Below are 14,162 nucleotides of genomic sequence, written 5' to 3' on the forward strand. Positions count from 1 at the left end.
GACCCCCTTGAGGGGTCCCCCCCCAGTTTGAGAACCCCTGGTGTAGGGGGATGGATGCATACATTCCGTGTATGCACAACTGTAGGGAAGTGTGTGTATGCAGGCTGTGTGCCTGTGTAGGGGAAGTGTGTGTATGTATTCTATTGTGTAATGTTAATCGGTTTGTGTGTCCGTGTAGGGGAGGTCTGTTGTCCACGGCTTGTGTGTAAGAAAGTGTATGAAAAAAATGTCTCTGTGTAGGCAAGTGTGTGCCTGCATGCATTGTATGTATTTGTGTGTAGGTGGGTAAGAGACTGTGTGTCTTTGTGTAGGAAGGTGCATGTATTGCCGCATAGGTGTATACCTGTGTAAATAAAATTTGCAGCCTAACTCTTTGACTTTTAATCCTTTTGTTGGTTTGTGCACAAAAAAAATTGATGACATAAAATGTGTGTTCATTTCATAACATGTTTTTAAAAGAGACGGGAACTCTAAAAAAAGTATTGTTTCTTAAAAAGTAAATGTCCTTGACTAGTAATTGCAGAAGAGACAATGTATCATGCATTTCTCCTTACCTTTTTCTAGCTACATTAAATTACTCCTGAGAGAATTCTGCGCCACTGCAGAATTTTGCAGAATTCCTTGTTTCCCCAGTAGAATTTCTGGCTGCCAGTAGAGGCCACTGGACTCTGCAGAGCCCATCTCGCAGTGAGCGGAGTGCCCAGCCTGGTGGGGCTGGAGGCTGCACATTCACTGACCCTCACTCTCCCAGGACGGGAGAGGGCCTGGCAGACCAAGCCAGCTCTGGCAAAGGGTGAGGAAGGGCAGGGCCTCAGCACACCATGTACCCGAGTGTGACAGTAAAGAAGCTGGGGGGAGTTAAGGCTCTGGGAGTGCTGGTGTCTGCGCTGGGGCTGCACTGTGACTGGACTCGGTGGAGGCTGGTGTATGGGAGCTGCCCCGCGGCTGGGCTCTGGGGGGGGAAGCTGGTGTCTGGGGGGTGCCCCGTTGCTGGACTTTGTGGGGAAGAGGAGGATGGTGGTGTCTGGGGCAGGGGGTGCCCCATGGCTCAGCTCTGGAGGGAAAGGGGTGTGGGTGTGGCTGGGTGGTGCCCAAATAAAATATGCAGAATTTTAAAATATTGTGCACAGACTTTTTAATATTTTGGTGCAGAATTCCCCCAGGAGTAACATTATAAATAAGGCAACGTTTTAGTCACGGGTATTTTTAGTAAAATTCATGGACAGGTCACAGGCAGTAAACAAAAATTCACGGCCGTGACCTGTGCATGACTTTTACTATATATCCCTAACTAAAACTTGGCTGGGAGGCTCCAGGTGCTCTGGGGGACGTGGTTCAGGTGCTGGTGCTGGGGGAAACCCGGCGTTGGCAGCAGCGCACTGGCCAGGACTCCCACTGGTGCTGGGTGGGAGGGTTGGTGGGCCTGGCTGGGGCTCCCTATCTGGCTCCACGCAGGGGCGGCTCTAGGCACCAGCAAAACAAGCTGGTGCCTAGGGCGGCCAAATCTAGGGGGCGGCAGGCTGCGCCGGCGGATCTGCCGCAGTCATGCCTGCGGGAGGTCCACCGGAGCCCCGGGAGGACCGGACCTGCCGCAGGCATGACTGCGGAGGGGGCGCTCGTCCTGCGGCTCGGCTGGACCTCCCGCAGGCATGACTGCGGCAGCTCAAGCGGAGCCGCGGGATCCGCGAACCGTCCGCAGCCGCGGGGGGTCCAGCCGAGCCACGCGGGACCAGCGGACCCTCTGCAGTCATGCCCGCGGGAGGTCCGCTGCTCCCGCGGCTCCGGGGCGCCTCCCGCGCATGACTGCTTGGGGCGGCCAAAACGGTAGAGCCGCCCCTGGCTCCACGTGTCCCTGCAGCTCCAAGGCAGAAGAGAGGGCCAGGGGGGTCTGCACGCTGCTCCCGCCACAAGCACTGGCTGCGAAGCTCCCATTGGCTGGGAACTGCAGCCAATGGGAGCTGCAGGAGCAGAGCCTGCGGATGCAGGCAGCACGCAGAGCCCCCTGGCCTCTCCACCAAGGAGGAGCTGCAGGGCCATGCCAGTGGGAGCTGGGGAGTCCCCTACTCTGAGGTAAGCCTCCCCCACACTCCCCAACTCCCTGCCCCTAGCCTCCTCCCAAACACCCAAACTGCTGCTGCTGCTGCTGGTCACTGAAGAAGTCACAGAAAGTCACAGAATCCGTGACTTCCATGACAGTCTCACAGCCTTAATTATAAACTCTTTGTTGTTGACTCTCTCTTTTTGTGTGAATGTCCTGCACCTACCACAGTGGGGCCCTAATCTTAGTTGGGGCCTCTAGGCACTAAACAACAATTGTAACAATAAATAATGTGGAAATATATGTGTTAGTGCATGTTAGTTGTGTAACATGAATACATGTGTGTATCTGTGTGTGGGAGTCAGTTTCTAGAGATTTATATATATGGTTATATGGACGGGTGTGGACGTCTGGTTGTGCTTTATGGATTTGTATTTTGGCTTCAGGAGTGGGCATTTAATGGACCCATTGCAGGTGTGATAATGTGTAGTCCTAATTACATATTTATTACATAAAATTACCATATAGGCATTTCTGAAATAAAAATTATATTTCTTGGTCAATCACTTCCACAAATTACCACCATTGACAAATGTGAACTGTACTCCACTCACTCGTAGATGGAACAGAATCATTGCACTAATGTTGCATTATACAAAACATTTATATGGGTGATGTGACATGAACAAATCAGGTTTTGTACTTGTCAGACATTGCTCTTGGCAAGTCATTAAGAAAATAGAACTGAGAGTGGTGAAGATTCTGAGTTTCCCTTCTGGATTACCCATTACCCCTAAGAAAGTAAAACAAAGCCCCAATTTTGTTTCATGATTTTAGGTTAAAGAAAAAGAGTTACATTGTCATCTTATTTCCCAATATTCTGTTTTACAAATTATATTCTTACTAGCTGTCAACTCACCTATATCTGAAGTTAAATTCACTTTGACCTACTCACCCTTGTTATCATTCATCCATTTTGGAGAGCAGCATGGGCATGTAGGAGTATATGTATATGGCATGGGTGAAACAAATGCTGGAATAGTGTGTCCATTTCTAGCATCTACATTTTAAATAGGATGTTGAAAAATTGGAGAGGGTGTAGAAGAGAGCCACAAAGATAATTTGAGGACTAGAGAAAATGCCTTACCATGAGAGGCTTAAAGAGCTCAGTATGTTTAGTTTATCAAAAAGAAGACTGAAACATAATTATGGTGTAGAAGTGTCTTAATCGGGAAAGAATGTCAGATACTAAAGGGCTCCTTAATTTAGCAGAGAAAGGCTAACAAGAACTAATGTCAGGAAGCTGAAGCCAGGAAAAAATCAAATTAGAAAGAAGGCACACATTTTTATCAGTGAGAGCAACTAACAATTGGAACAAATTACCAGGCCACCTCCTGTGGTCTTTAAATCAATGCATTTCTGGAAGATTAGCTTTAGCCAAACATAAGCTATTTAACAAGTTATTGGGATCAATGCATGCATACTGGGGCAAAATGTAATGACCTGTGATATAGTGGAGGTTAGAATTAGTCCCAGTCTCTATAAAGTTATTGCTGGGATTGAAATGGAGCAGAGTGAGGATCCTGCAAGTACTTATGCATGTGAATAATGCGTGAGTAGTCCCATTCAATTCAGTGGAACTACATACTTATGTAGAGATATTTATGTTCATTTATTTGCTGGATTGGGGCCTAAGAGCTGGAGAGAAAGAGAGAAGAACACTGAAGATGAATATTGGAGAAGAAAGTAAATTCACAAAAGGACAGAGGTTTTTTAAAAAGAGTATTTTAAAGAAAAACAAATGTAAAAAGAAATAAAAGTAGCTTCTGCGGGAAAAAGACAAACAAACTAGAGGAAGTTAAAACATAGGGTCCAATGCTAAGCCCATCAGTGTCAGAGGGAGCAGGAGTCAGCCCACAGGCAGGCTGCTAGATATAGAAAAGAGAAAAAAAATTGGAGTAATAGGAGACAGAACTTTAAGAAAAACACCACATATGCAAGGTTTGCATAAAATAATGAGTAGGCTACACTGTTTAGGCAAAGAAGAAACTTCCCTTCCTTTTTCCTCCAATGTCCTTAAAAACAATTTGGGATTTAACTGTTATTATAAAACATTTCTCCAGCGCTGTAAAATTATATGAGGCATTATAAACACAAGTTTAATTCCTGCAACCCCTTCTTTCCTGAGCAGGGTCATTGGGAATACTCAGGTGAAGAAGCACTTCTTAGCCGAGTAGTGAATATGTTCTGGTCTTGCAGCAAGTGGGTGACTGGCAGAACTCAACGCCGGCTACTGGGAGCAAGAACAGCTCTTTCTGTTACTGGGATGGGATAGCGGGGCACTCCCCAGAAGCGAAGTCCGCTTTGCGGGAGGCTCTTAGCAATGTGCGGTGTGAGTGGCGGGCACTGCAGTTCCAGAGGGCGCTGTGTGGGGCGGCAGGGAGGGCGGCACAAACATGCTCTGCTCTTGCTCCTTCTTTGGTGAAAAAGCTTCCTGGGCTGGGTTCAGACAGTCCCCGCTCCACGTGGGTTCACCGGCGGGCAGCTTGACCGGGAGCAGCCTGGGCGATCTCCAGGGGCGTCCCATAGCCCCGTAACATCAGGGGCCGGGCAGAGGGCTTCAGGCGCCGCGCACATGGAGGAGTCGGTTTTCCTGGAGATCAGGCGGAGGATGCAGAGCGGGCTGCTGATTATCCGGTATTGCAGAGGAGCGGCTGTGTCCGCTTCCCTCTCCCTGCCCGGGGCCGAGCCCCTTACCCTGCTGCCTAGCTGTGCCTGCCCAGGAGCTCCTGCTCACGGGGCTTTTGGAGGCACGGTGGGGACAGCGCATCTGCAAGCCTGGCTCTTGTGGCGGCCGGAGTTCTGGGGGCATTCAGGGCATCGGGTGCAACCGCTTGGGTGACAAGAACGTGTCCCCGCCCCATCCCTGTTGGCATTTGATGCACCCAACGCTCCTTGTGTTGTTTGACTGGTGATTATCTAAGCACAGTCCTTCATCATTCCCCTGGTGTACGCACTGCTGCTGTCCTAGCACGGCATAATCTCACAAAGTAGTCCTAGTTTCTAATTTTACTCTTAATGTAATTTTTAATCGTAAAAATCATTACATATCAACTGAAAAACGTTTAGATGGTGTTCCTGTATTTCCTGAGGTATTTATCTGATTCTGTTCCATATATTCTTTGAATTCCAAACTTTATTGCCCAAATAAACCTGTTTGCCCGGCTTCCCCTCCCTCAACAAATACATAAGTAACTTTCAACAATAACATTTGCCAATGTGTCAAAATCTATTCTGTGGGCACTGTACATGATTTGTGAAGTTCAATATCTTGACTGCAGAAATCAGCAAAATTCATTCCATATGTAATAAAAAGTGAAAAATGTCCATGAAAATGAATGAATATCATACTACTTGCTATGAATCTTGGAAAAAGTTGGCCCAGTGAATTTCAAAGGTACATCAAACCCAGACATAAAGTATTAAAAGTGACTTTTTCCTCTGTGATTTCTGCAAAGTACTGTTTCCACATTTAAATGTGTTGGTTTCTACTAATTAACAAAGGTCTGTTTTTTTGCCTCACTGATAATGTGGTCTGGGAACAGGCAACTATTAACATTAGGAACTGATCCATCTCCTCTTCTAGTTTTAATCTACTCTTAAGGTTCAGTGGGAATTATATGAGTGCAAGGAATTCAGGTTCAGATACCTGGGACCCAGTTCTATCCACGTGCAATTTGATGGGAATTTTGCTGGTGATTTGAATGGGAGAAAGACTGGACATTTTATTTATAATTATTGTGGCCCCCCCACATGATGTTTTAAACATGTAAATATCTTACTGTCTCTCATTTTTGTGTAATTTTGATTCTGATATACAACTGGGATTTTTGACAGTTGAAACTGTTTTCCTTCACATTTTGTTTCGTGGTTTTAGGTTGAAGAAAAACAGTTACATTGCTATCTTATTTCCTGATAAATAAATCTTTTGTGTACTAATTTGGAGACAAATATTTGTGGATTGTAGAAAAGCATGCATTAATTTTTGGTTTTAATTCATATACATTTCTTAATGTTGGACTCATCAAAAAATTGCATCATCCACAGTCACAAAATTTAAATAAATAAAAGTCAGAAGCATTTCAACTGTGAGAAAATTTGTTTGTTTAAACAAGTCAACATTATATATGATGAAACCCTCATTGTAAAGCTTTCTTTCTAACTGATATAAAAATTTATGTGTATATTAAATCTCTAGTGAGCCAAAAGCAGGAAATTTGCCAGTGGATATTACAATGTCTCCAGGATCATTAGAAATAAAAAGTTGTCAAGCCTGCAAGATGATCAGCTTTCCTGCAGAGGTCAGGATTGTTCCTTCTTCCTGTCGAGGATTACAGTATATAGTTGGAGATGGTTTACATGTGAGGCTGCAAGTTCAAGCAGATTCAAATACAAGTAAGGCCAATTATTTTGTTTTCCTTTGATTTAGACACTGTATACTAAATTCCTTGAGATGAAGAAAATCAAGGCAATTGTTTAGAAAATATAATTTTTGTTTATGGATAATCTGAGACTTTTTTATAAGGTATTTCAAACATATGAGAGAAAAACAAGGTGAGAAAATAACTAGGGCTGTCAAGCGATTAAACAGTAATAGAATACCATGTATTTAATATTTTTGGATGTTTTCTACATTTTCAAATATATTGATTTCAATTACAACACAGAATACAAAATGTACAGTGCTCACTTTATATTTATTTTTTATTTCAAGTATTTGCACTGTAAAAAAACAAAAGTAATAGTATTTTTCAATTCACCTAATACAAGTACTATAATGCACTCTCTTTATCATGAAAGTTGAACTTACAAATGTAGAATTATGTACAAAAAAACTGCCTTCAAAAATAAAACAATGTAAAATTTTTGAGCCTGCAAGTCCACTCAGTCCTACTTCAGCCAATCGCTCAGACAAACAAATTTGGTTACAATTTGCAGGAGATAATGCTGCCCACTTCTTGTTTACAATGTCACCTGAAAGTGAGAACAGGCGTTCACATGGGACTGTTGTAGCCGGTGCCTAGGGTGACTAGATAGCAAGTGTGAAAAATCAGGACAGGGGGTAACAGAAGCCTATATAAGAAAAAGACCCCAAAAATTGGCACTGTCCCTATAAAATCAGGACAGCTGGTCACCCTACCGGCGCTGCAAGATATTTACGTGCCAGATGCACTAAAGATTCATATGTCCTTTCATGCTTCAACCACCATTCCAGAGGACATGGGTCCATGCTGATGATGGGTTATGCAAGATAACGAACAAAGCAGAGCGGACCAATGCATGTTCATTTTCATCATCTGAGTCAGATGCCACCAGCAGAAGATGATTTTCCTTTTTGATGGTTCGAGTTCTGTAGTTTCCGCATTGGAATGTTACTCGTTTAAGACTTCTGAAAGCATGTTCCACATCTCATTCCTCTCAGATTTTGGAAGGTACTTCAGATTCTTAAACCTTGGGTCAAGTGCTGTAGTTATTTTTAGAAATCTCACATTGGTACCTTTTGTGTTTTGTCAAATCTGAAGTGAAAGTGTTCTTAAACAACATATGCTGGGTCATCATCCGAGACTGCTAATATATGGCAGAATGAGGGTAAAACAGAGCAGGGGACATAAAATTCTCCCCCCAAGGAGTTCAATCTCAAATTTAATTAAAGTATTTTTTTTTTTAACGAGCATCATCAGCATGTAAGCATGTCCTCTGGAATAGTGGCCGAAGCATGAAGGGGCAAACGAATGTTTAGCATATCTGACACATAAATACCTTGCATAACCGGCTACAAAAGTGCCATGCGAACACCTGTTCTCACTTTCAGGTGACAATGCTTCCCGCTTCTTGTTTACAATATCTCCTGGAAATTTTAGGACTGAGTGAACTTGTAGGCTCTAAAGTTTTATATTATTTTATTTTTGAATGCAGTTTTTTTTGTACATAATTCTACATTTGTAAGTTCAGCTTTCATGATAGAGATTGCACTACAGTACTTGTATTAGTTGAACTGAAAAATACTATTTCTTTTGTTTTTTACAGTGCAAATATTTGTAATAAAAATAAATATAAAGTGAGCACTGTACACTTTATATTCTGTGTTGTAATTGAAATCAATATATTTGAAAATGTAGAAAACATCCAAAAATATTTAATACATTTCAATTGGTATTCTATTGTTTAAAAGTGTGATTAATCATTAATTTTTTTTATTGCAATTAATTTTTTTGAGTTAATTGCGTGAGTTAACTGCGATCAATTGACAGCCCTAATTTTTCACTATGGCAACTTAGGGCTCCAGTTTTGAAAATGTGGCTTATGCTGGCTACTTCTGCATCACATTAGATAAGTTCAAATTCATCTGTCCACAGTGGTACACTTGTAGCTTTGTTTTGATTCAATCATTTTTATTGATTATTTTTTCTGTTATAACTGGGAAAATATGCTGTCTGAACTGGCTTTAGTTGTAGTGTTTTCTCTTTGCTGACCAGCAGAGGGTATTGCTATATTGGAAACTGTCATTTTTCTTCTTTGAGAGAGAGCATGTTTTGTTGCTACATTATATACCTGTACCTGGTTGACAGTTTAGAATATAGCTCTACCCCCTGACCCCCACCCCCACCCCCTCAGGTATCTAGTGTGGTAAGTTAAGGGAGGCACCATCACACAGCAAAGCCAGAGATCAGTAGAACTTACAGTAACAGGGTTAAGATTTAATTTGATCTAAATGTAACTTTAAAAGGATCCTCTTGACCCTGAAACAACTTCAGCCCATCCGGCATGAATCTTGCAAAACTGTTAAAAATGACCATTCAAATACAGCATGTACACATTACAGTAAATGCTAGATGTTGTGAATATGGGTCTTCCTTCAGCTCTGCTTCTTTGTTCTCTTCTTGTAAGCAAGCAGGATGTTGAAGTGTACAAAGAATTTGGTGTATGGATTGTCAGTATTTTTCTTCTTGCTTGTAGTAGTTAGAATCTCAGCTTTCAGAAGCTAATGAGTAGATACCCAGGTTTTTTATGTGCAAATTTATGTAGATTCAACAGAACTTGATGTTTATTATGTCCTCTTTAATATCTATAGAATTAATTTCAACTTTGAGTGAAAGTCTGAAGGCACAGAAGAGTTGCATCTTTTACTGTCAATCTTGTGGTGAAATCATAATAAAAGAATGGTAAGCACTACAGTTTTATACGTTGCATATTGATAAATGCTGCATAATGTAAGAACATAAAAACGGCCATACTGGGTCAGACCAAAGGTCCATTGAACTCAGTATCCTGTTTTCCGATAGTGGCCAGTGACAAATGCTTCAGGGGGAATGAACAGAACAGGTAATCATCAAGTGATCCATCTCCTGTCACCCATTCCCAGCTTCTGGCAAACAGAGGCTAAGGACACCATTCCTGCCCATCCTGGCTAATAGCCATTGATGGACCTAGTCTCCATGAATTTATCTAGTTCTTTTTTGAACCCTGTTATAGGCTTCGCCTTTACAACATCTCTGGCAAGGAGTTCCACAGGTTAACTGTGTGTTGTGTGAAGAAATACTTCCATTTGTTTGTTTTAAACCTGCTGCCTTTTAATTTCATTTGGTGACCACTAGTTCTTGTGTTATGAGAAGGAGTAAATAACACTTCCTTATTTACTTTCTCCATACCAGTCAAGATTTTATAGATCTCTATCATATCCCCCTTTAATTGTCTTATTTCCAAGGTGAAAAGTCCTAGTCTTATTAATCTCTCCTCATATAGAAGCTGTTCCATACTTCTTATCATTTTTGTTGTCCTTTTCTGTACCTTTTCCAAATATATATATTTTATTTTTTTTTGAGACGAGGCAACCACATCTGCATGGTATACAAGATTTGAGTGTACCATAGATTTATATAGAGGCAATATGATATTTTTTGTCTTATTATCTATCCCTTTCCTAATGTTTCCTAACATTCTGTTAGCAGAGGTTGCTATTCATGTTACTCATGCACTAAGATGGACAGGTTAAAAGTTATATTTTTAAAAGCCTCCTCACCTGTTACTCATGTACACCAGAGATGGTTAGAAGTGAAATTATCTGAAACAAATCTTTCATCATGTATGCTATCTGTTTACTTTTGGTATATCACTCAAAGTGGAAAATAACAAGAGACTAGGGGAGACAGTGTATTTCAGTGGTAGGGCACTGGTCTGGAATTTAGGAGATCTGGGTTCCTTTCCTGGCTCTGCACTGTACCAGGCAAGCCATTTTGTCTGTCCGTGCCTCAGACTCCCCATCTGTGGAATGAGGATGATGAGTCTTACTCTCTTCTGTGTTTTGAGGTATAGGGCTTTTCATCCATAGATCAGAGGTAAGTGTATTTATTAGTCAGTTTCCTTTTCTGGTTCTCCTACACCAACGGTGGCCAATCTGTGGCTCCGGAGTCACATGCGGCTCTTCAGAAGTTAATATGCTGCTCCTTGTAGAGGCATCAACTCCGGGGCTGGAGCTACAGGTGCCAATTTTCCAGTGTGCCGGGGGGTGTTCACTGCTCAACCCCTGGCTCTGCCACAGGCCCTGCCCCCACTCCACCCCTTCCCGCCCCCTCCCCTGAGCCTGCCGTGCCCTTGCTCCTCTCCCCGAACCTCCTGCACGCCACTAAACAGCTGATCTGGAGGTGCAGGGAAGGAGGGGGAGGCGCTGATCAGCAGGGCTGCTGATGGGTGGAAGGCGCTGGGAGGGGAGAAACTGATGAGGGGCTGCTGACATATTACTGTGGCTCTTTGGCAACGTACATCGGTAAATTCTGGCTCCTTCTGAGGCTCAGGTTTGCCACCCCTGTCCTACACTAGCAAAGCACTTCAGTATTTTGTATTGCAAATACTGCAGGGGAAAGTTTAAGTCAAAGAGATTAACATTTCTTAAACAAACAATGGTTATTAATTAAGTGTAGCTTTAGGAGCACTTTTTAATGTAAATGTATACATGCTTTTGTATCCTTCTGCATTTCAGGAATTTGATTCTGTTTGATTCTGCTCATTCTGTCCTATAAATTCTCCCTCGTCAACAAGTTGTACTTGTTGGTGACCAACCAGAGTAGGTGTTGGTGGAAAGCTACCTGTTGTCTCCGAGGAAAAGGGTAAAATTAGCCCTTGCCCTGAAAGTTATAGTGTCATAATAAACAATTTTTCTGAAGAGATTTCAAAACCCTAGATCCGAACTCCTCCAAACTTGGGAAAGTTAATATCTTGAGCTGAACTTTTTATTGGACTCCTACTGCTAAATGGGCCAAATCGGCTTCCCAGAGACGAGCAGCCCTGAACCTTCAGAATTGTGTAAGCTGTACTTGAACTTTGTGTGTCTGCCTTATCTCTCTTTCTTACAAAGTCTGCAGATTGCATGTGAATTTTAGTGCAGAGTTGCTGGGTTGTCTAGCTGTTGTGATGAGCAATTTGACAGCTTCAGCTGAACGTGTGCACATTCTAACAGACGTATTTGCTATCTCTTAGGATCTGTGTTACTCCTAATATTCAAATTGGCAATACAAATGTAATCCGTTTCTATTATATTGCCATCAGCTGTACTGATTTATGACTTACTCGAGTATAACCAAATTATGATTTCATGGCTTTTCCTTATGAAGTGTTTTACCAGCTAATTTGTGTTTTATTTTTATATATTTAAAGAATGACCAGAACTTGTTACGTTCTTGTCAGTAGTATTTGTGATATTTTCAGTTGAAAGCTCTCCGAGGCATTGCTATCCCCAAATAAACATTGTTTTAAATTTTAATTCATTTACTATATGTATATGAATGGATACTGCCCTCTTTTCCATGCCTGAGCACACAGAAGATCAAACTGGAATAAAAGGGTGAAGTGTGTGGGGCGTGGAAGTGGCTCTCCACCATGCTTTTCTCCTTTCAGGGAACCTCTGGTGCTTGGTTGGGCTACACAGATCTGGAAGGTATGACAGGATGGAGCAGGGTAGCTGCCACTGTATCTGGTGTTCTCATTTCCCACACTGCCTCATTTCCAAGCTGAAGTCAGTATTGTAGTTAACGCTGTTAGAAACAACATTAGTTCCCTCTGGCTTTGGCCTCACCGGAGAGAGGGGTAGCGTCTGACAGATAGCTTGTGATAACATAGATGTTGAGGGGGAAAAGAAGGTTGCAGAGCTGTGTGGAGGGCAGGTCTTCCTTGCAGATGATCAGAGATCCACTGGGGTTAGAGCCTGATTCTTTCCAGGAGTCTCATGGCTCTCCAGAGATACAGAATCATGCCCTCTGCCCCTTCCATACTACCCAATGGAGGGAAGATTGTCAGATTTTCCGTGGCTTGAAAGCTGCAGAGATTTCAGGATGCTTCTTTCTTTCCTACTGATTATACTGTAGAAGAAGAGGTTATAGACAAAAAGTACGCCTTTCAGGGCTTTGCTTCTGTCATTCAGTTAGCAACAGAACAGACAGAAAATTAAATTAATTTAAATTTTTTTAATTTTTCTTTTTTCTTTTTTTTCTTTTTCCATTAAAAAAAAATTATTTTTTACACACACTGTATATTTATAAAAAAAAAAAAAATCAAATGCAGATTAGAGTGTTTTTATTGCATTACATTTACTGTTATGATTCAATTCCCAAGTTTTATGTGTAGAGCAAACATCTGACTACTTAATTTATGTTAAAGAAAGATATATTATTCTAAATTTAATGAGGGTTTTGGGGCGGGGTAATCTACATAAAGTCATACAATTTTATTTTTTAATTTTATAATGCAAATAGATTTTCAATAGAGAGGATTTTAATGTATACTTTCTAAAAAATAATGTTAATGTTGGACTGCAGTTTTGGGGTATTATATAAATTAAAAAAGAGAAGAAAATCTGAAACAGAGTCTTCTTCCAATATAGGACCCTATGTGGGTAGAGCCTTACAATAGCGAGGGTCCCAATGAGGGACTGGACCCTAGTAAGCCCATGTTGTTGTATTAGATGGGCTTGAGTGAATCATTGCTCAATACAATTCAAACTCTTCTAAAACTGAACTAGTGCTGAATTAATTTGATGTCATTTATCCAGTTCTAGAGACAGATAAGGGCCCAGATCCTGGCTTCCCATTGACAGATGTACAAGGCCCAAAATGTAATAGAAAAGCTGTATTTCTGCATAGGATGGCCAAGCCAAGGGGGTAGATGGTCTGTTTAGGAGAGCTCTGCAGCCCCCCATATGAGGCAAGCTGTGGCAATGCTGCAGCTGCTATTGTTATATAAGGCTGTGTGGGGTACTTGGTGGAGACTAAAGATCTCTGTCTGGGAAGGCAAGGTGGGGGCTCTGGACTGCAGGTGCCAGTTTACAACAGGCTTTGTTGGTTTATGTTATGTAATGCTTGAAGAAAACAAACATAATTGTTAAATACAACTCTAGTTGCTGTAAAGCAAAGAACACCATGTAGTAATAGGAGTGGATGAATTTGAGAGCAGTAAGGAAGATTGGATAAGGCATTTGACAAGCCCTAAAATAACTGGTCAGTTGACGGAACAAATAATGGTTGACTATTATTGAGATAATGTCAAAAGTGATCAAATATTTTAAAGCACTTATTTATTAGAACAGTAATAAAACAGTAAGACTTGATGGTCTCCAGTAGGCTTAATCTTAGCAAGGTACTTATGCCTACTTTAAAAAAAAAGTTACTTAAAGTTATTTTAACTCAGAAAAATGACAAACACAATAAAATGAAGTTCTGAAAAATGGAAGAATGGAAGTATGATGCAATCAAAAAAGTAAGCCGCTGTCTGCATCAAGGCATTCATGCTGGAACATTTGACAGTTTTTGACTGTGGTCAAATAATAGGCGGTCAATTGACTGGCTTGCCAAGCCTTGTCATAGCTACACTACAGAGTTTGTAGGAATAGCTGTATGACGGGTTGGACCCCCCCCTTTCGGGGTGCCACAAGATGTACTGAGGTCCCACTGAGCCACCTGTCCCAGCAGCCTGTGTTTCCCTTAATCTGTGTTGCTGTGACAGGTTCTCAAGCCACTTTCAGCACACAGAGAGGAAGGGACACACCCAGCTGTAGAATCACATAGAGCCTGCGATC

The 14,162-nt window shown here is 41.8% G+C and overlaps 1 protein-coding gene across 10 annotated transcripts in view; it reads left to right on the top strand.

The window, feature by feature from the left end:
* The first annotated feature begins 3,598 nt into the window (after positions 1 to 3,598).
* The window catches only part of UBE3D (ubiquitin protein ligase E3D), a 123,407-nt gene continuing 112,843 nt past the window's right edge, over positions 3,599 to 14,162 (top strand). For 5 of the 10 annotated variants that reach the window (XR_005597019.1, XM_039532575.1, XM_039532574.1 and 2 more), the window contains exons 1-3: positions 4,468 to 4,735; positions 6,297 to 6,493; positions 9,171 to 9,261. Coding sequence is in view for 9 of the 10 variants with exons in the window: in XM_039532575.1 (XP_039388509.1) it covers positions 4,674 to 4,735; positions 6,297 to 6,493; positions 9,171 to 9,261 (350 nt within the window). In the remaining variant the exon portion in view is untranslated. Of the gene's footprint in view, positions 3,651 to 4,336; positions 4,431 to 4,465; positions 4,736 to 6,296; positions 6,494 to 9,170; positions 9,262 to 14,162 lie in introns of those variants that run through there. The other 5 variants (XM_039532572.1, XM_039532571.1, XM_039532573.1 and 2 more) reach the window with 4 other exon arrangements.

The sequence above is a fragment of the Mauremys reevesii genome, linkage group 3 (assembly GCF_016161935.1).
Source record: "Mauremys reevesii isolate NIE-2019 linkage group 3, ASM1616193v1, whole genome shotgun sequence".
Classification (NCBI taxonomy): Eukaryota; Metazoa; Chordata; order Testudines; family Geoemydidae; genus Mauremys; species Mauremys reevesii.